This window comes from Hetaerina americana, unplaced genomic scaffold, assembly GCF_022747635.1.
Source record: "Hetaerina americana unplaced genomic scaffold, ioHetAmer1.1.p SCAF_3, whole genome shotgun sequence".
In the NCBI taxonomy this organism is placed as follows: Eukaryota; Metazoa; Arthropoda; class Insecta; order Odonata; family Calopterygidae; genus Hetaerina; species Hetaerina americana.
In genome coordinates this window covers 73,199,612-73,227,300 of record NW_027286874.1, presented here as the reverse complement: position 1 = coordinate 73,227,300, position 27,689 = coordinate 73,199,612, and the positions used below count along the sequence as shown (strand labels likewise).

At 37.1% G+C, this 27,689-nt stretch overlaps 1 protein-coding gene across 2 annotated transcripts in view; it reads right to left on the bottom strand.

The window, feature by feature from the left end:
- Obsc (Obscurin) overlaps nucleotides 1-27,689 on the bottom strand; it is a 237,976-nt gene that overhangs the window by 198,437 nt on the left and 11,850 nt on the right. For both annotated transcript variants that reach the window (XM_071587781.1, XM_071587782.1), the window contains exons 2-3: nucleotides 19,929-19,987; nucleotides 19,281-19,381 (exon numbers count right to left, since the gene is read on the bottom strand). In XM_071587781.1, coding sequence (XP_071443882.1) covers nucleotides 19,281-19,381; nucleotides 19,929-19,968 — 141 coding nt within the window. In that variant the 5' untranslated portion in view covers nucleotides 19,969-19,987. The remainder of the gene's footprint in view (nucleotides 1-19,280; nucleotides 19,382-19,928; nucleotides 19,988-27,689) is intronic.

Genomic DNA, 27,689 nt, shown 5'->3' with positions numbered 1-27,689 from the left:
GTTTACCCGGGGGAATGGGAGGATAACACGTGAATGAATTTTTTTTGTATTTCATCATTTCTCACTGCTGTTTAAAAGTCTCCTTCATATCGTATACCTCGCGTATCAAAAAAAGAAATGCAGAATTTAAAAAGCAAAGAGCATTCGTAATCATTATCATTTATGACTGAATTTTGAGAAAATGAGAATGTCTTTGCAGGGAAGGAACATTGCGGCATGTAGTCTAGTAAGCGGTAGCATAGAAAAGTTGCTGCCTTTTCCTGGAGGACTAACTCAATTGGTAGTTTAAGGAAAGAAACTACCAAGGAATCGTTGAAATGTGTAATTGATTGAACTAACATAAATTATATACTCTTAATTAGTTCGACGGCATTATATTAATATTTTTTCAAGTAGAAATTCAAGAGAAGGTTATCCTACCCTTTATTCCACTTTGTGGTGTCATTTAAGTGCAATAGAAAATTCGATATCGCAAATCTGAATAAAGGTAAAAAAAACGCCCCGTCCTTCGAGTCGACACTACACCTCGACCAAACTATCGATGCAGAAGAAACCTAGACAAAGCACGACGCAGAGACGCAATAATTGAAGAGAGTTCCTACGCTGGGAAGAATCCCCGTCACCGCAACTCCATTTGTACTCGCTCATCGCTTTGGACTACATGGACGAATGCGGGGAACAACACTGCCGGGCTAAATCTAGCCAGACAATTTGGTTGGCGATAACATGCGGGGAGATGCGTGGGAGACCGCGGTGACCTCAAGAGGCGTTTCTCCCGTGCCGTGCACTCCGCATGAAAGCGCCCACCGAGACGCACTCGGTCCGAGAATAATCTCACGCTCACACGCACAATTTGCAGAGGAGGAAGTAATAAATCTCACCAGGTGGGATGATGCTTCACAGCCGGGGGCGAGGCCACGGCCCTCGTGGCAATGAAGTTATGGCAGCGAGACGCCGGAGGCTTAAAAGGATGAATTCACACTTCAACCCCCTCAGTCTCTCCGCGGCCCGAACAGATGAAACGTGATGTAGGACTATTTGGGTGGCGTGATGACCATCTTATGTGGCTGAACGAATGGAAATAGCCGCGTAAAAATTAAAGGTAGAATGCAATACTACATGCCCTGAAGACATGGCGAAGGCGGAATCTGTTTTTCCATATTTACAGGAAATTTAATGCCTTAATTACGATATTATAATGCTATTGGCAACCAAAATATCATTTTTATCCAGATTCGTAATTAACGTAATGAGACGCACGTAATAAATATTACGTAATATGAGAAGATGCGGGCTGAATTATGTTTGAAAACATGCATTTTGGAAACAAATAATACAAAACATGCATTTTGGAAAAAAATAATTCGCGGAATGCTCATGTGTGTCGCATATGTTTATGATACTAAGAAATACACAGCAGTGATATTTCAATTATGTGAAACATGAAATATTTTTCCCAGTTATATGCTCATATGCACGTGAAATAGTCGGGTTTGTGGAAGGTGATAGTGTCCACAGTTAATTAAACGAGCGATATCCCAATATTAGAGTGAAAAATTACAGTTGCCAATCTGAAAAAACAAGTATACGCATTTGAGGGACTCGTCGGTTACTTAGCCTACACCAAAAAAACAATATTCTATGGACTAGGGATGACCTTTTTGTGGGAGGCAATATTTTGCTTAGCTCCTAATGCTAAATTACACGTGAGTGGATACGAAAAAAGTGATTGCGTAATTAAACTGCTGATAAAATATTTCTTTGTTTGCCAGGCGCTGCTTTAAGAAGAAGATGAACTCGCGAATTTAAGCCATTGTAAGTAATTCACTAATTCTGAAACCCTCTACCTCATACAAACACCCATCATCGAAAAAGATACGCCAAAGAAGAGAAAAGGACTCAATTTTTGCAAAAAAGTCATATGATCAAATTAATCACACTAATTGAGCCGGTTAACACCAATAGGGTGAGAGAAAAAAATCGAACTTTACCGGATTACACATTTTTTAGAATTTTCCAAAATAAATTAATAGGTGATTTCCACATTTTTCGGGCTGCGTCCGCGTATGTCGTTTAAATGTACAACAGTTTCGCCAGCTATCCTGCTGGCGTCCTCAGGTCAAGGATGAAAAGAAGCTTGTTGTCCCGTCTTATATAGGAAAAATCCGGCGCCAAAACCGGGAAATTTCTTGGCCAATCAGGGAACGTCCTCATATTTGCGCGGAATAATTCTTTTCCACGCACTGTGGAGTGGATATCCATCCTCTCTGTTAAAATTTTCTGGCCTTTTAACGATTTCAATGGCCTCTCTGATTATTCTCTGGATAGATAAATTAATAGGTTTTAATCCTTTATCACGCATCAAAATGACTAGATAATATTGTTATTTGAATGCGAATGAGTTATTTTGCGAAAGAAAAAATTAACTCATATTGAACATAACAAACTTTCTCATAGGTACATGGAGAAAAGTAGATATGTGTAATAAAAATGTATCCACCTACATTTCGCCTTTCCACTTTATGGCAAATATCAGGTGTGGAAAAATCCAAAATTGTCAATATATTTTGTAAACAGTAATAGATCATGTTTTTCGTTGACCAATTATGAATACAGGATATTGATATTTTACCCAATTACATTTCATTTCACCATATCTGTCAGTTGACTTTTTACTGGAGAGTAAAGTGTTACAGAAAAGGAATAGGATTAATTTTAAAATATTTTTCCTTCGTCACCTGCCGTTCTTATTTCGTTCAACCAAATGAAATATGTCTTAATGATATGTGATTGTGCTATCTTGCCGATATTTGTGGCCATTGTTTGCTTTGATCATAAGTACTTAACACATTAATAAGCTAAGTAAAATCACGAACCAATTGCATTTGATGTATCCTTCATTTAAAACAAAAGAAACATTCGGTTTCTTTTGGGGTAAGATGAAGGAAATATACCTTGTATGTAATTTTTCACTATTTTCTCCAGTGTCCCCAATTCAATGTAAAGATATATTGTCAGTTATTGCCGAATATAGTTTTCATAAAAGTATTTACTCTGAATATTTAGCCTGTTCTGTAGAAAATGAACAAAACTAATTAAAATGAAATGCATTAGATCAAATAAACGATATAATACCATTTTAATAATGCAAATATAGACAATAGTGACAAAAATGAGTTTCTTTATCATTGACAAGACCTAAAAACACCCAAATGCCCCATTTTGTAAAACTTAATTGATGGGGAGTGGCATATTTAAATTACTGTGGAATGAGGTTATGATCCATTTTATTGATGCCAAATAACTTTTCTACTCCATCTCCATTTATTTTTTTCACGATTTTCTCCTACTAAACGTAAATAATGTACAACACTGAAAATGTTTTTAAAAATTATATAAGTAACTAGTACCATACCACAGAATGCAAAACGCAGAAAGCTTTCATCCATTGTGAAATCCTTCGCTTTAGTAACAAGTGGTGGCTGAAAATTCAAGAATAATAAATGACTAATTTGTCAAAATCCTCGGCACCAGAGTCTTCGGAATGCACTTATCGTAAATCAGGAGTATGCTGAGTAATTGCAAGTGAAATTTATAAGCCCTCCCTGCAGAAGGCATAAATTTTGCTCTCCGACACGGACTATTTCTTCATCAGCCAACACATGTATAGACACACAAATAGTCCCTTATTACATCGTACACAACATTTCTCGAATTTATTTGAATGTTGAACGTTTCAAGAATCACCCCTTACTGTTAGTAAATAAAAAATGAATGCAACAATACCAAATGAAAGATTAAAATAACTTCCAAAGAAACTGCGGGAGATACCGCAACAGTAACTTTTAACGGAGTCATCCGCTAATGTGCATTTCAATGCAACACTTTCAGAGTGTAAAAATCATTCGCATTTTTACACTCTGAAATTGTTGCATTGAAATGCAAATTAGCGAATGACTCCGTTAAAAGTTACTGTTGCGGTCTCTCCCGCAGTTTCTTTGGAATTTGTCAAAGGATAAACACCATAAGTGTTTAAAGTTGGCTTTAACCTCGTGGACTGTGGCGCCTCGCGCACGAATACGAATGCCTGTGACATTGTATGTACGGCATTTCGTCACAACATCTAGTTCCTTTAAAAGCCCCAAATTTTCAGAGATTAAAATAACTGTTAAATCCGTTAAGCATTTCAGCAGAAAATGATAAGTTTTGCTTGGGATATGGCGTAAATAGGAAATTCGCGACTTTTGGACTGAGAAATCCGACTTGGGTGCAAAACCGTAGATAGCCTCTTGTCGGATTACGCTAAACTCAAGTTGCGTGATTTCCTGTACACAAGCGCTTTCTCGAAAAAATTGATTGCTTAAATTTCCGAGGTGAAGTCAGTTAATGTACCAAAAACCGTTTGGGGTGGCAGAAAATAGTAACTAGCTATTTATCCACGTTTCATTTAGTGGAAACACAGTCCAGTTTGATGGCATTCAATCAATAAGAAGTGCTACTGATGTTGACATTGGCATTGTAAATCGACGGTAAAATCCAAGCCTACTGACTACAGGAGAATTGCTTAATCACAATAATGCCAGACAACACCTCCCCCGTTAATGATAATCTACTCGTAGTAAAAAACTGATTAATTAGGGTGGCAACTTCTTCAGCCACCACTTTACAGCAACCCACCAACCCCCATTATTTAGCCCAAAGATACACTCTACTGCTGGGTTCGCTAGAAACTCACGTTAATGGAACACGTTTCGTGGGTGACGCGAATGTGGATGAGATAGCAGGAGAATAACATTTTTTTAAAGAATCAATGCAGTACATCTAGGGGAGCGGATAAACCGATGGGAGATGCGCATAAATGTAGACTACGTTTAAAAATAAAAGAGAACTTCTGTTAGGAATATCACAGAGTACTTTTACCAGCTATCTGCGACCAAATTATTGACTTTCTCTTGCGGAGCAAAGGTTTGATTCGAAATGAAAATCTGATTCCTTCACTTAAAGTATCCTCAGAATTAAGGATAAAGATCACTTACGTATCCCATAAAAAAAGCTAATTATTACGGTTTTCGAGAGATTTAGGGTAAACATATAAAATATTAAGGAAGACGGATGAGATCTTGCAAAACTGAAATTAATAGAAAACTAAACTCTGAAACGTGATTCGTGAATAATTTTATTTTCTTAGGTAGAATGACCATCAATGGTAGCATAAGACAAAACTGATCAGTGGTAGTAGGTGAGCTAATAGAATCAAGTGCAAATTGTCAATTCCATAATTTCAGACAAGCGTAGTACAAGTAATCAACAGATGGCTAAAATGGCCAATACTGTTCAGGTGACTTCAAAAAGAATAATTATCCATTAAATTCCCATAGTACCTCTTTTCCTGGAGTACAATACCTTTGGTCGTACTAAATTTGAAAAAATAACAAAATTGCATTCGGAAAGCGAAGGAATTTAGTGATAGGTATAATGGACCTAACCTAAATAGAACCTAATGAAAACTCAACAAAATTCAAAGCCTAGTACAAATGTTCTTAATTTAATGTGATCGTACGATAATAATTGAGCGAAACGTATAACCCCGGTGATACATTTATTTAATAGGTGCACATCATCAGATCCGGTGGCAATAAGTGTGTGAAGTGGCAACACGACTGCGTTGAGTAGCGATTTGGAATAAATATTGGCGTTAAAATTGGGGAGGAAATCCGCGGCGGACGAAGAAATCGAGAAAGCACTGATACAAATAGCTATGCAAGAAAATATTCTACGCTGTGAAAGTGGCGGGAAAATATTCTAAATGCTTCGACACGTTTTAAACTCGGAGTCGGAACCCTCGCCAAACGCTCGCCCACGGAGGGAGACGCTTGGTGAAATGACTGTGGAAAGTAAATATATTCATCCCCACTGCCACGCTCAAGCCGAAGAAACTCCCTTAAACAACAGAGGCCGTTTTTGTGTCAACCATGCGGTTGATACTCGAGCGGGAGATACGAAACCCTTGAAGACATTTAATGTTTTCCATCCCGTAGAAAAAAGAAAACATGGCCCATGGCGATATGAAAACACTATTACTATACGCTTGGCGTGGACGATTTGAAAGTTACACCAGTAATTCTTTTAGAAGAATCCTGTCATTATGCGTTTCAGGAATAGAGGTGCATGCATGGGCAGGGTTTGGCTTTGTACTTTAATGAGCAATTATTGAATTAAATGTTTTAAATTTGCAGAACAAACGTTTACATTTGATCTTGCTTATTAAATTATGCAAAATATTAATGAATTAAATAAATCGTGGCAAGGATTAGCACACTTCAATTGAGTTCCTACAGAAGTGAAAAAGGAATGTTTTGCAAGGGTTACATTCAAAATTCAAGAACATCTATGGCCAAAATGAGTCGAAGTTTCCTATCAATTTGCCTCATGACTTCCCATTGAGATATGTGATAATGCTTTGTTGAAATTACTCGACATAATTGATATGGAAAACTCATTCAATAGAAAAAAATCGAAACAAACACCATTTACGAAGGTATTAGTGGCCTTTGAATCCTCCAGTAGTGTGCTGCTATATATCTATTGCTTATTATAATACTAGCTTTCTTGAAGGAAGATTGAATTTTCTTTCCCACCCTAATTCGCATTTCTCAAATATTCTTCTTTAAGTTAAAGTCGTCATTGTCGAGAGGTGGTAAACCTCTTTACATGTTCTCCAGCCATTCATTTTTTTCTATTATCTCCTGGTTTTCTTCAACACATTCCCCTCTTAAAAAAAACATGTAACATGGCTTCATTCATTTTCCCATATATTCACCATATATTGGTCGCCATCCTCCATGGTTACATTTCACACCACATTCGTCCTCAAAGGCTTAAGATTGAAAAAAGATTGGAAACGCTACGATGCCCAATCTTGACTAATATTTTCTTTAAGCCTTTACTCAAGAGATCTCATCTCATTTTCAACTTTTTTTGTAAGCTCTAATTTCCTAAGGCATTTTCTCTTATTGTTCTTACCACAATGCCTGTTCCAGTGCAAATTATTGCCGAAATATGTGACTTTTTTCATATTTTTGCCTTCCCTTTATGGCACAAAGTAAACAAAATATAGAAATGTATAGCACTTCTTCAATTTTCGTTAATTTACAATCGTCCTCTTCAATTATTCAATTCAATTATTATTATTCAATTTCAAGTATGGTAAAATTAAACCACCTCATCCTCAACATTATTGTTCAAATATCAAAATGTCCATTTATCAGCAGCCGAACTCCATAAAGAGTTTGATTCTAAGGTAATTATTATATATATATGATTAATGCGATCATTTATTTAACTTTAAATTTCCACTCAAAGCCATATGGTTGTTTTGTGTGCATGAAAATTATTTTTTACTGTATCAATAAGAAATCGGGCATGAAAAATAGTACGAGTTCAGGAACGCTTTTTAGAGGATGACAGAAATTATTTCACCCCCTTCCTCCTAGTCCCTCATCCCCCTTGAGGATGGGAGAGTAAAAAGATCAATCCAATTGAACATACGACTGTACCTATGTTTGATCCATTTTTGAGACAATTCCTTTTCTGTCTTTCAAATTTGATACTCGAGAGTAAGAACGGCTGATACGTGACTAAGATCCGAAACTCTTTCGGGTGAAGGAGTAGGAGAAGGACTAGGGTGCACCGAAGGAGATTGAATCTGATTAAGGTAGGGAGTAGTGGATCAGATAAAAAAGAAACGGGAAGGTAGGAGTGTGAGGGGGGACGAAGGAGAAGGGGGTGAAGGAGGAAGGTGAGTTGGGATGGGGGTGAAGAGGGATTGTAAAGCAGAGATGGTGAGACGAAGGATAAAGGGGCGAGGGATGTGAGAAATGAGCGGTGGAGAAGGAATTCTCGCGGTGTGAGAAAAGCAGAGGGGTGGGGAGAAGGCGAGGGAACGACGACTAAAGGGTAATAGGAAACATGGACCTGGCCCGGAATATAGGGGAGGTCAGGCGAAACAGACGGGAAGATGGAACGACTCGTGAGGCCTGGATTAACTCTTCCGCTAAGCCTTGTCGCCCGGTTACACAATATCCTGTCAATTCCGAGGGAAAACTACATGGGACTCCTTTCTTAATGGACTTTCCCTCAAGCAAATTCCACGGCAAAATAGCACTTTCTTTAACGAAATATTCGTCATAAAGGAACGGACTAAAAATTAAAATAAAAACGTGGGGAAAGGAATGCTCACGACTAGAAGGAGCCAAAAAAAATGTTCAATTTATACAAGTGTGTCACCATTTACAATAAACCTATCAATTACCATTTTTTAGATTGTGGCAAATTAAGTTTTAAATTAATCAGTCCAATTTAATTTTACGCATGAAAAGGTTTCTCAATCTAGAAGCCAAATTGCCTGTTAAACACTCGACGAATTCCTAGATTTATTACTGCCTTTGCCAAGATTCCATCAAAATTGACCAGATTTTTCGTTAGCCAACTATTCGAACATATTCCATTTCATTAAACAGGTTTACTAAGAAAGAACCAAACAGTAAAGTGAAGAATGAAAGGTATATGGATACCCTTGTGACGTAACAATACTCAACTAATTTCAGAAATTTATCTATGTGAAAATTTAAAATTACTTATAAATACCAACAAATTTGAAAACTATACAGCCGGGGATTAAAGGGTCAGCTATTTAAAAATAATGTGATGGTAGTTTACAGTACCATGCTTATAATAAATGTTATTATCAGAAAATACTATCATTTTTTTAATACGTAAATATAGATGGAAGAAGAATTTTTAAGGCCACCGCAATAGTGAAAGAAGGTATGTTAGAGGAACTATTTTGCAGTAAAAAATCTGAATGCGTTTTGATTTATATACTTTGATTAATAGCTATCAAAAATAAAATATGTCCAAGGGCAAACATGAGGAAATATGTAGGACCTAATAGTCGTTTGGGACTTCTCAAAACTAACCTTTATGCGGCAGATTACCTTTGATAATGTTCAAAGCTAATTGTATTCAACTATACATTTATTGTTCTTTTCGTTGCATTGACAGAGATTGACGGAGATACAGATGGTGAATAATGTTACAATTATGACGAGAAGATTGTAGTCTAATGGTACTTTTCTATTAATGGACGCAACATTTCCAATCTATTGTCAAAAAACTAGACATCCTTACTCCAAATGAATATACATCAAAGCCAGCGAAGTAAAATGTTTCCGGCCACAATTATTTATCAAGCAAGTAATGAGCTTAAACGCGGAAGACGAGGGTGTTTCGTTGTTGTTTTTATAATTGGAAGAGATATTACTATCACCAGAAGCTTCCCGATACAAGGAAAATTTTCTCTGAGCTTAAGGAGTGACAACAATCGTATCTATCAAATAAAGGGGTGTATATAGATCAAATTCTCCTTTTCTACGCTTTTGAATCCTTATTTACCACCCACTTCACTGGTTCACCATTAAATGGCATATTTATCCTCATTTGACTCCTTAACCTTGCCAGCCCATCAACTTATGGAAAGGGCGCCTATGTAGAGGCTGACTTATGAACCGGTTATTAAGACAAGGACATCTAAAGGAACTATGCAGAATCTTTTATTAAACTTGGTATCTCATTAAAATGGGACTGGCTAATGATAGCCAGAATGGATAGTTCAGGAAAAGAGAAATAATGACGTCTATACTGCAGTAGGTTTCTGTTTGCTTATGATCTGTTTCTCTGGTTAACCGTCGTCTTGAGAACTTTAGTTCACCCTCATCGTAGAACAGGCTTCAAAGATTCTGAGAATCGGACAAATCCAAGTTTTGCATCCTTTCTTTTCTCATCCGTGTGTGTGGTACATGCAATTATACGGAATTCTTCCATAGTGGAACATATCAAGTAAAGTTGAAGATCTAATTACGGTAGTTACAACAATTTCATAAGTAATAATACAATTATTTTAAGGCTAAAAATATATCAGTGAAATGTATACCGTAATTTAACCGTAAATATGACCCAAAAAAAGAGGTATTGTCATAAAATAGTGAATATGACTCTTCTTGTTCATTAATTTAATTTGTTCACGCTGTCCATTTCAGATGGGAGAATGACAGTTCGTAAAATTCTTGAGGAGAAATTTTTTTCCCATACGTTTAACTTTCCACTGTTTCGTCTCAGACTTCGTCTTCCTACCGAATTTTTTTTTCACTGCCAACATTTCGGTAATCTACTTAGCTTCATGGAACCCATTAGTCCATACCCGGCTTCTCACATGATTAGATTACTCGGGGGGGGGGGGGGCTAACAACTTAAGTTTAGAAATAATACCCGTGCCTGAAATGAGACTCCATCCGTGGACATATGGGTTAGTCAGTGAACCCACTTAATTAAACCTACCGATCATTGACCATTAAATGAAAACTTAATCGGTCACAAACTCTAGCGCCTGATAATATTGCACGTCATACAAAATAATTGGTCGCATCGATAGTTACCTCTCCCCAAACGAGGACATTTGATTTACACTACACAAGCGACGGTAAAAGTAACTGCAAAGCATGTTTGGAAACAACTGCTTCCGAATCGACACTATGAAAAAACAGCTCGTAATTCATGCGGGTAAGCTCATCCTCGCAGTTCTTTTCGGATCGCTCTTCGCCGGAAGAAAGTATATGGGCTATCGTGCGTTACAGTCGTCGCTCAAGAGCGAAGCCGACGGGTGTCGACGACCGCGGTCGGAGGAGAACACGCTTAGGGATCAAAGGGGGTCTCCAGGCTCGGAGGAATATAAAGGAACTCCTTGGGAAAAGATAATTGTTTATCTAGCTCGAGCTTGTCTTTAAGGGCGACGCCGCGGTTGGATAAATACGAGCGACATGGAAACGGCGGCGGCGGTACCTTAGAACGCAGTTGGTACGGGCGTCGGCCTAGTGCGGGGGAATGGAGAGAATGGGACGAGATGTGTGACGGGTGCGTCCAAAGCCGTAGTGTGTGTGTGTGTGTATGTATGACTGCATTTGGGAGGAGATGAGGGGGATGGAGGGTGGGCAGACAGAGAGGTAATCCGGAGTGCAATATCAAAGGGACAAAGGGACGTGAATTGTTTTCTCGTGGCATCCGATTAAAGAGGAAAATACCTAATGACCCGCTGTGATGGATGATCCAGTCGCCTCCGGCTGTGTTAACATTATTTTATCGAAACACCTTGTTCTGGGCACGTGAATTATACGTACTTAAAAGCAGAGAACTCTTCGGTTTTTTGAGAGGCGACAGAATTCTTGGAATATTTCGAGAACGGAGAACGATCCTCTGCGATGACTTTTCGGAGATATTTTCAATACCTGTGCCGGAAAATGGATTACTTAAAGTTGCTCATCGACCTTAGTTTGTGGTCGCCATTTCCAAAACTACCTCTGCTCGGGATCTAATAATTTACTCTGCATTATTTATTTATACATGCATTCTATGACGAGTTTTGAAATACACTCAAGTAAATCCCTATTATCGTCGTACAATTCAGCACCTCAATTTTTACGCGGTACTGAGCACCCCAGCAACCTCCAAATTTGGCTTAGTGAATGATATATGTAGTTTCCGTCAATCACTATTGTCAACTATTAAAGTTATGCGCAATTTGTTATTATTTAAAGTGTACAAACAGGGTGGAGACACAGGAAATGACAAAATACTTATCAGTGAAGTGAGTGAAAAAATAGAATAAATAAAATTTTATTGGCCTTATGAAAAAAAATCACATCGGTTACTATTTAAGGCCTAATTTTGGAAACTACTTTTATTTTCTCCACTTCTCATCTAAAAATAAGTAGTTAATTCAGATTTTTGTCAGCACTTATATCAGATTACCCTAATCAATTCTCAAAAGATTGACCTGCAGCGACGCTGGTTGTCATTTGAAATCGAAAATAATGCATACGATATTTAAGGAAATGAAAACGAAATTGGACCCAGGAGGATTCATTCTGTGGCAGGCGATAACTCAAATGTCCCTGTCCGGGTAGTTGCTTTTAAAGTGAGTCTGTCTCATAAGCCTCACGTTAAATGTAAATGATACATGACGCATATCACCTCTCAGTCTTAATATAATTTTAATGCTGATAAAATAATCATTTCCCTCATGTGTCATCTTTCTCATAAAACCATTGAGTTGTGATAAGTAACCTTAGTAGTCTGCGCAAATTAATAAATCTAACTAATTGAGTGAATTAATTTTATGAAATAGCGAATTCATTGGTCGAAATGAAATCAAAACGAAGTGAAAAAAAAACATTTTTGGTGTATTTATGTTATAGAGGTTCCTAGGTACACCTAAAAAGCAAAAAAATTATGATCAAAAATGACCAAACTCATCGCCTCAGCGACACACACATGTAAGGGCGAATAATAAAATGAACTCTTAATTCAGCTCCTAACGCAGCACAATCAAGTTTCTCAATAGGAATAACGATATATTGTCATTTGAAAATATGCTTAAAATTAAGCGGAATTCCCGAAAACAATAAATAGCAAAAGCACTTATCACTGCGCAAACCTTTAATAAAAGAATCGGGAAGTCTAACATGGAAGGCAATCTTGAAAATATTAATCAATTGAAGTAGATTACCTCCTTTCACTTTGTCTACTTTCGCTCATGCAGGATTTCCTATTCGCAGGAACATGAACAAGATAAAAAAACTTCATTGGAGAAAATAGTTACAAAAAATCTCTCACGCTTGCGCTAATTAATGTTATTCACTACATAGCATTGGCTATGTGTTTTTTTTTAGAAATGATAATAAATTGAAAAAATGGAATAACTTTAATGACATACGTCCTATTAGGCATTTTTAAAGGCTTATTTTTTATTATGTGAATAAAATTAGCATACAATCCGTTACATAGTTTTTAAATATTTAAAATTTGTCAACTTTAGGAGTCATATTTTTTTAATACCAATAGTTTGTAAGAAACCAAGCCATGACTTCACTTTCTCGATGTTTCTCAGACCTTCGGGATACTAAATTTAGATCGATGTAATCTAGTGAGCCACTGAGATCGACTTGGCGATCGAATGAAGCACGCAGCAGCCCGATTGCAAAACATTGCACCTTGTCAGGAATGTTCAGCGACACCATGGAGACAGTTATAGACGCAGGTATTAGAGCTTCAGTGCCTCTTTGCCTATAGAATTTTCACCTTTCTGCATAACAAACGTTACGTCCACTATTATTCATTGGCGAAGGCAGTGTCACCTTCTCTATAAAAGGCTGGTAGAAGTGCACCATTCAGCTCTTCGATAAATGAAGTTGAATGAATCATCGTGTTTTTGATCCGCGTAGTGATGAAGTAAGAAGCTATTTCCGGACACAGATTAAGGGCTTAAAGAATACGCGCTAGTAGAGTTAACGTTAGCCCTCAAGAGCGTCATTACTCATTTTCCATATACACCATGTCCAATCATATCATATCCATCGACACAACTAGCCACTTAGTAAATATAAATAAAAATTACCCAGACTAGAGTGAGAGGAAAACATTCATGAACCATTAATTCTGCGCTGAGGACAAGGCTGAGGATGAGGTTATAAGCATTAAGTTTCTCAATTGAGAAACTACAAACTGAGAAATATTATTAGACGATTTGATAAAAAAGGTAATAAAACCACCTCTAATGAGTAAGAATTACTCAAACATATATGAGACAAAATCGAAAGAAATATTGATAAATGATGGAAACCGTATTAGCACATGTAAATTGAAACACAAACAGTATGGTAGAGTGTATTGGAACCAACAGCGACCAGAAACAGATTCAAATCAATCTCTTTTGGTAAAATTTCATTTAATTTTACAAAATTTGCAAATGAAATGGAAAATTACTTGATCATCGTTTACGAAAAATCTGGAGGAAGATGTATTTCAGGGTCGTGCCGGTGACTAAATGAATGCATTATGACATTCGCAGAGACTCGGAAGAAAATCTAATATCTCCGATACCCTCTCCATCTCCTCCATTTGTTTGTTTGATTGTGCAATTCCGGGTTGGAACAAAATTGTTGGAATTGACGGAAATTCATCAACTAGAGGAGTCAAATCGAGCATGGAGGAGAAAGAGATAGATGAGGGACGGGTGATGCGGAAGGAAGGTTCAGACGGGAGTATCGGGGAGAAAAACCGGGTCTCGGGTTCTTCCTCCTCCCTGATAACGGGTTCACCCCCCTGGGCAACAGCATTCGAAGGATGGGCAAATTATCGCGGGCCAGCTACGGAGCCCCAGGAAGGGAATTCCACGACAGTTCCTCCCCCGCGTACGACCGTATGTCCTTCCCCCTCTTCCCTCACCCCCTCCCTTCCCGGATATCTCTCAACCCTACCCCACCGCAATCGGTCACAACTCCCCCACTCCTTCCCTCTCACTCCCCCCCTCTCTCTCTCTTCCCACTCCCATCCCTCGAAAATTCCCCCTCCCCTCACACCCCCGGAGTCTTGTGTGTGTGTGGCGCCCCCTGAGCTGACAAACATAGCATCGAGAGTATTTTCGGGAGGAGAGATAGGGAGGGAGGGAGGGCTCAGGGGAGGGGAGAGAGTGTGTGGCGGGGTAGTCGGTGGGAGGGGCGGCGAGAGGGAGGAAGCGGAGGACCCTCTCGAAGATATCGATTCCAAATGCGATGAAGCACCTTTCCCTTCTTAATTGGACACGATTAAAGCAACGGAGCCGAGGAGCGAGAAGCGTATCGTGTGTCGTATCTGACCGCAGGGAAATCCGGGTGCGGCTCCTACATCTCCCTCGCCTTGGGAAGTCCACGCGGCGCCGATCATCCACCGGGGCATCGAAATCGTCGAAAAGGTCCAAGGGACAATGGACGAAAGGGCGGCAGAGCGAGCGTTGATGAACGACGGATTCGAGATAGGGGAGGGGTGGGAGAATTGCAGATGATGCTCGTCCAATGAGATCTCTGTCAAAATATCCTTTCAATATTTCAGGTTCCGATTGGGATCCTTGACCATACTTTCGCCGCGTTGAATCATCCGAAAGCCCTTCTCCACAATCGGCATACCTTCTATTAGGATTAGGATGTGGTCAGAATATGATGCGGTAGACAAACTAGGGTCTCCAAAAACAAGAATCGTGCTCGAGTTACATCCTTACGTTCCGAAACCGTATCTTTATCAAAAATTCAATTTTGTCAATTCAAGACGGACGGATGTCTCGTAGCAACATAAACTTGCTTGTTGTGGACAAGAGAATCCTCCTCATTCGACCGAAACGAAATGCACCTTCCATTTCATACCCTTAATTTCAATAAAGTGCGTACTGTTTGAATCCTAGACGCATTAATCGTACAATACCCTTTGACAGAGGCCCCCAGACTAATGCCGTTAGCCCTCCAATAGATTTGAAAAATGGCGCGCGTTAGACTCAGCGAGGTTTACAAAACGGCTGGCAGGTAGCAGCACGTTGAGGCTGCGGAAGTCGACTCCTGCGAAGGACCGCGTACAACGGTCGCTGTCAAGTACCGAACGGAATTGATGAGAACTACTAGAGTTGTCACACTGGCTTGGGAAACGCGTCTGTCGAGAGATTGAGGGGGTTCAAGCCTGTAACAAAAGGGGGGGAGGCGATTAAATGGCCCTCAGCGTTAATTTTAGGCCTTCCTCTCGCTCTCTTTCCGCCTCCTCTCTCCCTTCTCCGTATCCTCGCCGAGAAGACTGACCACCGGAGCGACCAGTCCGTTACGTAAATGAGACGAACTGGCGGGTGTATAGAGAGAGCGGTTGGGAGGGGACGAGAGGGGGCTGCAGACGGGAGTAGTTCAGGGAACGAAGAAAGAAGCGAACGAAGGGCGACGAAGAAGCTGAGAGAATAGAAAAGAGGGAGCTTTAGAGAGCTAGATTAGGGGGTGTGGGGGAGACAAAGCTATTGACTTAAAGGTTAAGGCTATTAAGACTATGAGTTAGGATTTTTCTTTGAGAGCAGACATCTATCGAGGTGCCAGTGGTGTGAGGATACTGAGAGTAATGGGTTGTAATTTCCTCAACCATTTCCATCAACGCACCACCACACAGAAGGCTGGAGTGATTTGTTGGCATTTCAACGGTTCTTGGTTGAAGTTCAGGAGACATTTCAAGAGGGTGGGACTGATTAATGCCGTGTGATAAATAATAAGCATTGAAAATTTAAACCATTAATTAGAAATAGATGAATTTTTCAAAGAAATATTAACATTGAATCAAGCAAATGGATAGCTGCTAAATCTGGACTCACTGCATGCTAAAAGATTATACCTATTCAAACAGTACTCTTCCTTTCTCACCCAAGTAATTATTTTGAGGTGAATGAACGAGATATTTCTAAAATATTGGTTGGAAAATGTTTGCGGCCAAATAATTATAAATTAGGTTAATAAGTGAAGAAAGAAGACACTTTGCCTCTCTACATAACATTTTTTTATTACGACCAAGATTTAATTACAGCGTAACATCTTCAGGTTCAGGACCTGAAAGTTTTTAAGACTTCAGGACCTGAAGATAACAAAACCCTATAACAAAAGCTAGGTCTTAATAAAAAAATTCTATATGGAAAAGTAAAGTGTCTTCTTTCATCATGAAGGATTTCTTTCATGTTATGCCTGAAACTGTCATTTATTTCATAAGTGAAGATATATTCTTCCTGAAACACAATTAGAGCAGAAAGTCTATCACCATTTATGTCCGATGATTATTGTAGAATACCCTTTGCTCAAATCAGATGGCTTTAGTGTTGAGAGGCATGAAGCCTTGGGAAAAAATCAAAGCTACTGGAAGTTCTCAAATTGTTTATAAGAAGGTATACACGACAGTCATGAATCTGTTAAAGTTGATTTGGAAATTATTTAGGATCAAAAGCTTATTACTATATAAAAACTTATTGATAATCTAATCAGATGATTGTGTAATTTATAAGAAAGAAAGTCTGCAGCAAAGTGTAAACTGAAAATGAATATCATGACCCAAAATGCTCAAAATATGTACCTTATTTATAAATGATGCATTCATGTTAGAAGTGTGGCCCAATCTTGTCAATTTCAATTGAGAAAAATTCAAATGATGCTTTAAATACTTTGGGAGTAATCAACATACATAGTCTAACAGATATACGGCTAATAATTTAAGTTAATGAAAAGAGTAAAACTAATTTTTTCGTAAAGGCTTCCTCTATTCGAATCATAAATCTTCGTCTGGTTTCAAAAAAATGCATTTGTTTATAAAAATGTTTCGAACCTCAATATCCATTGCCCAAGATCTAAGGGTCAAATTAAAAAAGGGGGCTAATATTTGGTGATCAAACTATATACATATATTTAGGTTAATGTGAAGCATTTTATTTTAGTAAAAGATGCCAACCCTTAAAGTAGATGGCACACTGCCCAGTTAGCCAGTTTGGAATAGCTGGAAGTGTCTTCCAGTTCAATTAAAATATGTTTATTAAGTTTTTTGTCCTGCCTGAATATATATGACGATAAATTGGATGCATAAAGATTTGTACGAAAGAGTTACTCTGAAAAGGCAGTTTTGATTGATTGAAAACAAAAGAGGATGAAATAACTTAAAAACTATATTTAAAACTAATACTTGAGTAAGGATGCCAAGGCTTTCCCAATTTCCTACTTCAAAGTAGGTACCTAATAGATTAAATACCTATTATTAAGAAAGTCATTTCAACATTTGAATAAATCTGTATTTTATTCTTATTGTTTCCTTCCACTGAGTACTGGCATTTTATTCATACGTGCCCTATTGACATTCAATTCAAGCAATCCTTTCTGAGACACCATTACATAAAATTGCCCAAAACCTCACGATTAAACATTTTTAGTCAGAAAAAAGGCAACTTAATTGAGATTAACCAGACTAATATGCTAAACCTCATTTGCGTTTGCATATGATATTATCATGTGTTGTTATAATCATCATAAATTGAGGAGAGAACTCTTCAGAACTGGCCAAGGCCAAGCTCCTGTTTTCCACTTTCTTCAGCTAGTTGTGTTCCCTTCTCCCACAGCCAGTCTTCTCTCCCCCTACAACCTTCACACTCTCACCACTATTCTCTCAAAATACTCTCCTCTTTCACCAACTCCCATGCCTTTCACTCCCAAGGGCTTTCCCATTCATACACATTTTTTTGCGTTCACTGCCACATGAGAGGTTCTTACATCTACTATAGCACATGGTCTATCATCTTTCACCACTTGCCTTTTCAAAATCACTCCAAATTGATCAAATAATGGACCATAAAATTTAAAAATTACACAATGTCACATTAAGCGATCATGAAGGAATGACTATCAACAATTAAGAAAAATCCTTTAATGGTTATCCAACGTGGATTTTGGGTACCTCAAAATATCATTATAAACTATTTGTCATTTTGTTTCTTTAAGCTCTTTACCAAGAATATTTGTAGTTTTAATCACAATAAGGATGAATTTGTGAGGCATGACTTTAACATTAAAACATATTACTATGCAAAGTACTTGAGCAGAGTTATCAGCCTAGTTCATTTTCAAGTAGAATCTTTAGCATGATGAGGGGCTGAAACAGCAATTAGTGAGTAAATTTTTCCACCAAAGGGCAAAAGCAAATCTGAAACTTCACTTCTATTCATGAAAACATTGTACTGTATATTTAATGCAAAATAACAAAAAATGAACCTAAATTTAAAGTAACATATTTCAAATATTAAAGATTAAATATACAAATATCTATCATCTTTCACATGTATTAAAAAATCTGAAGTAAAATATACAAACAAGCTCTGCAAGACTTGCTTCTTAATAGTTTTTATTGGTAAAAAGAAGCTACCATTTCTAAAGCTGGTTAACTGGATGAGTAAAAAATTAAGTGGTGAAACAAAAGATGGCATTTTTTCTATATCCTGTGAGATGCAATATAAAAGGCATCTGTAAATTACTGCCACAGCGATCAGTTGTTTTCTTCATTTTTTTTAATTTTTCATCACTATCGTTGGATTGACATGACCATATTTTTATGCTAGTGTCATCTTCAGTCATTTTTTAACCAAAATAACTTAACTTTGCCATTTCAAGTCAATGATTCAAAAAGCCTGTGCTTTCCTTCTCATGATCACTCATTTCAAGGACTAACCTAATTGATATCACCATATCTCTAATATCATTGTTCAATGTCTATTGGCTAATCTAAAGCAAATAAGTACTGATTAATTAATGGAAGAAACCTCTTGAAGCAAAATTGAGGGGTCGTTAAGGGACATTTAAAAAACTGACCTTTGTTGCTGCCCCGAGGATGACACCTCGACTAGATCTCCTAACACTCTCTTCAGATGCAAAGCGTTTACCCACAACAGAGGTCAATTCAGATATGAAACCTAAAATGGAGTACAACAACATATTGGCAAAATCAATGAAAAAGCAAACAAGGCAAGTATATTGAAATTTTGACAGAATCCATGCATTTTCGATTTTAACCTAATAAAATGATAGCAAAACTTAAATAGCACACGCCATAAAAAAGATATTCTTCAGAAAATCAGGGTTGAAATCTATTTAACAATGCTATGCACTGAATGAATGAGCATGACTGAAAAAACTGCCATGGAGAAGAAAACAATTTAGAAAGACAGTCAAAAGCATAGCTTTATGCAATAATGTTAGCAATAACACTGAAATCAGTCAACATTCATATATTTCTAAGATAATTTTGAGAGCAATAATACAATAAGGTGACATTTTAGAGGGTAACCACAGAGCATATCGATCTTGGCTAGTCAAGTTTAGAAACCATCATGGGCTAACATCCTGTTTATTTAAGTTGCACTGATAAGTGGCAGATCAAAGTTAAAACATTAAACTGATGATTAGGGTAATGTTTGGCATGACTGACCGATTTAATAATTTATTACTACTAAAATTTACCTTCTTTTCTCTTGGAAGAAATGGTGCGGAGGGATGTCATTGTTTCTCTGACTCACCACCTGTTGCAATGAAAATATATAGCATATCAAATAAAAACTTTTTACTCTTTTTCTTGCAGTTATTGTGCTCTGGATTGGACCATATTTCTATAACCTATTGTCTGGAATGTGCAGGCTCATAAATATTAACAGGCAATATAAATTATTGTGATATTTAATGATTGCTTCATGGAATTTAATTTTAATTATCTTTTCATGCCGACCTCTTTGCATGATGCATTATCTTCAAGACTTCAAGAGGAGCCAGTGTATGATACTGACGTAAGCCAAAACACTTTTCATGATCTCAATTTCAATTACTCCTGGGAAAGAAAAAATCGGCAAGGATAATATGTCTGAAGATGAAGTCAACTAATTAATTTACCATTATCTATAGTCCTATAACAGTTTCTTCCATCACACCAATGTAAGAGAGTGTTACACCTGACCGATCGAGGGAATAATTGAAACATACATTAAGAGGATTATGATGTTTGCGTTCAAGAAAGTTAATTGATATAGACTAAAGTAATAATTTATTGTATGATATATACAAATAATATGTAATCCATTCTGAGCTGAGCTCCAGTTTTAACAAAGAGGTATGCTTTATACAGTAAATAGAACTGTTTGCTGTTTCGAGAAAAGTTAGAGAAATCTGATCTATGGATTATCATAGAATTCAGAAAACCAAGAGGTTAATAAAATTCATGAGGGAAAGAAAAATAAATCTTACACTGTAAATTTGTAGTATAAAGATAAGTGAGAGAAATTGAATTAGAAAAACGATATTTTATATCTAATGACTTCTGTCAGCAATATATAACTATTTTTAAGCTTAAATGAAGTAATACTTGATATAAATAACAAAATAATTTCTTGAAATTACGCTTTTGGTTGATTAATTAGTTTCAAGACTATCCGCTGTTTCTGTTGAAGGATGAATGAGTTTCAAAAGAAATTATTAAAAAATATGAGAAGGGATATAAAATAATGAAAATACTTATCACTTGGCGATTGATTGCAATTTGGTAGAGAAAGAATAGTCTGAACATATCACTTATTGACTTGGAGGTGATAAAAATACTTACTGAAGTACATTAAAGTGGTCAACTAAAGGCTTTAAAAGAATGGAATTGTTTGGCATATAATTGGGAGTAAGTCTACCAACAATAGAAGAGCAATGAGGAAATTGACAATGATAGCTAAAGTCATTAAGGCTCTCCATGAGAAGACCTATCTAAAACATAATGCATCGGAATATATTGAGTTGCACATATAATGGAATTCTCCCGATAAAATGAAACATATTTCTCAGCAAAGGACTGCAATTCATAAAGACAAGTATAGGGTTTTTCTCTGAGGAGAAACTGCAATGTCAAAGGCAGCAGCAGCGGAAATTCATCTCCTACAAGGGAAATACAAAGTTTTCCTAGATTGTAGATATTTTGAAACTTGCAATGCAATCAATTTGGAGGGAAAAAAATGTGTAAACTATAATATCGAACTCTGGTCAACATTTGGTCAGAATTCTCCCACTGTCTCAAATAATTGTCACAAATGTCTTATAAAATTATTTCTGAAAGCAACCTGAAGTATTCAATGAATTTTTCACACTTTTTTCAAAAGCCAACCAAGAAATCAATTGCCGCCATATTTGCGGAGTTATTGTGAGAAATTCAGAATAAAATCATTCCATGACACATCTATTTCTCATAGATACATTTCTCATTAATATTCACGAAGCAGTGTTTGATAAGGGTGGCTTCGCTATGTCATTGTAAAGGTTAACGATGGAATCACATTTAAATTGAAATCTTTTCAAATATTGCAGAAAATTTTCTCATAATTCGCCCTTAAACGATTCATCAACGGGAACTTAATAGTAAAGGTAAAGGTCCGGCAATGATTTATTATCAGCTTGCATTCCCGAATTGGAACAAAGGGGTTGAAAAAATTCATCTCTTAGCTATAGTCGAACCCCTATTTATATTTCTTGGAATCTAAATAAAGAACACAATTGAACGCTTGATATTCAATGCATTAAATATCCATTATGGAATTAAGCTTTGTAAAAAAATTGAACATTAAAATGAGTTTGACCTGCAGTTACTTCATCGCAAACCTGAAGAGCACATATTTTCCTCGGTCTATCTACAATTAGGAATAAGTTCCCCCAGCGGTAACTATCGCTAAGCGATAACAAGTAGTCAGTCGAGTGAAATGCCTTCTAGCTAATCACTGATTATCATCAACGCCAAATAACGAAAAATTACATACGACGCCTTTATGCTGGATGAAGATTAAATCATACGTTCTTTCCAATACTTTTATCATCGAATTTGATTATCGTTCAAATCATCGAAAATCAATTATCTGCGGCGTAAAAAACACTGCAACGCATTGAGGTCAACATACCAGATCTCTCAGGACGTTAATATATATTCTGAGGCTAAAAGACAATAATAATCACTGTTATTAACTGGAAGATTGGTTTTAAAGGGAAAAGTAGAGATCACCTTATTTGGCGTGTCAATTATACAGATCAGGGTAGGGAGGCCAGGTCCTTTCCCTCTGCTGCCTTGCGGTTTCCCTGGAAGAACTGGTACCCGAAATATCACACAGCTTGGATAAAGCTGAGGGTACCCAGAGACGTCATCAAGAATCAAACCCGGATCCTCCGGCCTCCGAGTTGACCCAGAAATCACACTCCTACTAATATGGAGTGGTAAATATGATACACGGAAACTGCGAATAAATTCACTATAAGTTTTTCACGACTCCTGCCTTTTATGTCGCTGCGTTTAACATACCATTGGTGTCAAAGATATTAGCAGATTCTGAAGACTAGTAAAAAGAAGTCCATTGAAACTAATAATATTACAAAATATACAAACATGTAATAATAGAGACGGTGGAATCGACTCTCTTTCAATGGCGTGATCTCATCCCCGCCACACTGTCGACGTTGAAATATCTGGTTGCTTTCAGTAGGTATAATATCTACAGTACACGATGATACTGTTGATTCCCTTCGGATTTATTATGTTCAACAAAACAGCCAGCTAAAATAAAGATAAAGGAGTACTAATAAGCAATCATTCCAGCAAAGAAATAAGTTATTCATATCAAGTTGTGATCCACTGAGAAATTCCACCTCAGACGAACTGATACTGGTATGTGTATCAAAAAGGTATGTGGTCTGCGGGAGCCCGGTGTCATTAGTTAGGTAAATGTTTTATGCATTGCGTCGGCTGTACATTTTTATCAAAATTATTGTGCCGAAACCTCTCATGTACAAATTGGCCAGCGACTTCCAATTACTGGGTGAAAATTAATACTTTGTACAAAAGTAAAAATTTCCCGAAACTATTACCACGGAGTTTTATTCTATATCACCGGTTTTTCGAAAATGCATGCGCTTTTTCACTTGGAAAATTTAATTCTCTCATACCAAAGCTTTCGCGTTCCTAATACTTGCCACCTTTTCTGCAAGCGTAAGAGCGCATGCCCCATTCAACCCAGAAAAATTGAAACGTTGCCAAATATAACTTCTACAGAAATTACTAGCATTTTGAAAGGGATCGACTCACCTGGGGAAAGTGATTGCAATTTCGATAAAAATCAAGAACGGTGATGGCTATGAAACTAATAGGAATCCGATATAAGCAAAAAGACCTTGCTCATCAATAAACTCTAAAACTTGCTGAGGGTAAAATATTCCCTTACTTCGTTCCTATAAATAATTACGGTATATATAAAGTACCAGATGTCACTAAAGGCTTAGTACTAATTTTTAACGCAAAATTTACTGCCATTTATACGCCTAAATGGTTTGAAGATGATTCACGTGTCGATTATGTCGTATTTACATTAAATGCCCTAAACTGGCGCAATGCTAAAGAAGTGGATGTGATTGGATTATAAACGGAATACCTGATCTAAAATTTAAAAAAATTACGCTAGAAAGGCTATAATAAATACTATATTATAGCAAAGATATATCTGCCGTTTTAAAATGTGCTAATTGTATATCCACCATTGAGCGTTACAATTATTTAAAGAATGTCCTTCACAGCCGTAGAAAAAAATTTCTCATTCAATTTTCTAATAAATAATCACACAGTAAATTCTGTACACTGAAGCAAAAAACAAGTGCTTGTTAGAAATTTATCAGAAAGCAGAATAGACTAACACATACTTGCAGACATCGACAATAATGATGCGGCTTGGAGCTAATGTGGGGGTTGGTGGTTTGTCGACCCGATCCAGAACTCTTCAATTGTCCTATTACAATCGCTGAACTTGCAAAACAGCGCCTTTACAATATAGATAACTCGAAAAATTATTAAATGTAGGATAACTCTTTCAATTACACAGAGCATCGACCAACCTTCTCTATAATTTTTCAGAGTAAACTACCGTAATCATCCTCCACTCAACATCTCATGTAGAAAGAATGAAGAAAAAAATCCACCAGCACTAAAAGAAATATGGAGTGAGTTTCCCATATACGAGGGACCGCAAATCCGTTAACCTAGGATCACTGTTTAAAGTACACTCACTGCACTAGGGTCGTCTGCCCACCGTCCTCTCGCTGCTCTCTCTCTCTTTCTTTAGCTCTCACGCTCTTTCTCTCTCCTGCACAAATCCATCAATACCTAAGCTTATTTCTCTCCGCGGTAACAGCCTTCGAACCCATGCCAATTCGTTCGGCATTCCTTCTTCCACTTCACCTTTACGACCGTCCTTCTGCCATCCCAATGCCCCAGACGGCCGAGTCCCCTGTCTCTTGGACCGCCACCTCTGACAATTAAGCCGCCTTCCTCTGTGCTCTGAAGTTATATAGAGAACATGCAGAAAAATGAGAAAATAAAGAGTCGGGGCTCCTCAAGACCACACAATGGGCACTAATGCTGAATCATACGTCTGTTTATTTCCTCACTCTGTGACTTATCTTCTGAATATTTCTTCATTTTACCTGCGCGAGAGAACTATTCACAGCTAAAGCGAAGATTGCCGTCTTGTACTCATTCTCATCCCGACCAAATGCTTAGTGGACATTTTACGTAGCCGACGACCTTAACTCCGAGAAGTCGAAGAGAAAGAACTAACGTAGCGCAGCGCATCTTTTGGAAAAGTCCATTTGTAAATGAGGAACGCTGAGAAAGCCTTGCACATTTCCCCGAATACCAAGAATACCAAATTTTGAAGTATCTTCTGACACAAAAATACGAGGTGTGTTCCATAAATAATGGGAATTTGAATTATTTGGAAAGAATTTTATTTATTTGTCTATATTAATGTAATCTCCTTCAAAGTAATCCCGATTAGATATTATATACTTATGCCAGCGCTTTTTCCAATCCTCGAAACCCTTCTGGAACTCGAGCTTTGGTATAACTCTAAGCTCTCTCAGCGATGCGTTTTTAATCTCATCTATGTTTGTATAACGATGATTTTTTTAAGCTTCTCTTTATTTTTAGGAAACGGAAAAAGTCACAGTCGTGGCCATTTCTGGGTAATATTGAGGCTGGGACATCATTCCAGCGCTGTTTTTCGCCAAACATTCCCGAACAAACCATGAAGTGAAGCGAAGAAGCATTATCGTGATGGAAAAGCCATGAATGGTTTATCCTCAAGTACGGGCATTTTTTATCGCATTTCTTCACGCAGACTGCGCTGAACTAGTAAGTAGTACTCTATATTTAACGTTTGACCTTGTGGCGAGAACTCATGGTGGCTATGCCGTGCACTATGCGAAATTACTTATTCCCCGTTACTTTTGTAGAAACCTCGTATAATTCAATTAGAATGGAATTACTTACCGGAATGTTCAGAAATAGATATTTCCAATAATTACAAAAGATTTTAGTCCCCACAGATCCGAACAGTTCAAGATTTGAAAATAACCTCGTGATCGATATCTTAGGAAGCCATTTGGGCTAATGGAACGTGGAAGGACCTAATCGAATTCCGTACGAGCCTTAGTCGTGAACCTCGAACTTTCATGAGAATTTATGATTGATCTGAATTGAACTAGTTATTAAGATAATGAAGAAGATTTAACTTGAAATTGAATGCCATTTGGAGGTCCAAATAAGCAAATGTTGTAAAGGATGGCATGATAAAATAAAAAACACCGTCATATTAAGAGGAGAAATGATTGACTGGATTAATTTATTATCCATGCAATTATTCTTTCAACTAGTTAATAGGAACGAAGCAATTTATCAACAACTTCAATGATGTTGGCTTGTATATACCTCATGAATTCCTCTTATGGTTTCTTTCTGTGTGAACCTGAGAGAAGTAATTGAATCCATTTTTGTATGTAACGAGAAATGATATAAGAATGAAGTGGCAACTCACGCGTGAAGTACATCCTACATGTTAATCTAATTACATATAATTATTTATAGGTTTCATAAAAATTAAATATCGCATAATAAATCCTGGAGAAAGATATGCTTTTGAATAGCAGTGGATATGGAGAGAAGAGAATCATGATAGGACATGTAACAATGTTGAAAAACTAAGCAATCTTGAGGCATTAAGTAGGCCATTTGAAGAAAATATTGTAATAAGTAAACTAATACTTGCAAGGATTTAATATCAAATACTTCTATAGGTGAATAATATAAGTATCAAATGAAATAAAAAATAATTTTCAATGAAATTCAGTGAAAATTGAGGGGGAATATTCCTGACTATTCATAAAATAATACAATATATGTTGGAATATTTTAACTCCCAAGCATGTATTGTCTGGTTTTTTATGAAATGTTTTCCTACATTTTAGTGGAATTGAAACTGATGAATCCAAGAGAATGTTCCAATTGCTCTATCATTCATAAAAACAATACGTCTATTGGAGGACAGAACGAACAGACGGGAAAGCATGAATATTTGGAATTGGATAAAGGACCAATGTCGAGGATTAAACATCAAATATCAAAAAGTTATAAATCACTTCGGAAATGTTTCAGGCTATTGCATTTTAAGATTTAAAATAAATACACAATCCTTCAAATGATATTTATCTCAATTTTGGCTACCTTTATGCAATGAAGTCGCACAAATATGGTTTCTGATCTCATTAGGCATTGCATACATTAAGATAGAAAATCACTTGCCTATTACCAACTATTTTACTATACTAAGAGCATGATTAAGTTTATGGTTGCAGATGAATCAATGAATTGCAAATGGAAATCGGGGAACTTCATGCATTCTTTCTGAAATGACAGCAAGTGCGTACACTAAATGCCCCTATTAAATCACTCCAATCGAAGGTCTGTTCGATGGGTGAAGCTATGGTCCACCTGGTAATAAGCTGTATAGAGTGTGAATTGTATGGTTTCATATAAGGATGCCCAGTCCCTTTCTCTACGCCGTCTGTTATTACACAGAATATTCTGTGTACCGAAAATTCCACTAATAGGTTATCTGAAAATGGCCAGAGACATCAGCCAAGGAACTCAACCATTTGGTAAGAAGATACGGCGAAGCTCCACTCACAAGGATGTTAAGGCAACTCTCCGGTGAAAAACTCCGTAACATGAATTTGAGACGGAACGCAAAACAATCCACGCATGTCTAAAGATACATATACATAATGACTCGAATTTAAATTAAATCTGCATTGAATAATCGTCGCCATGATTAATTTCAATAATTACTAAATCGTTGTTTTGTGGTGATAGCAAAAAACTGACCTCAC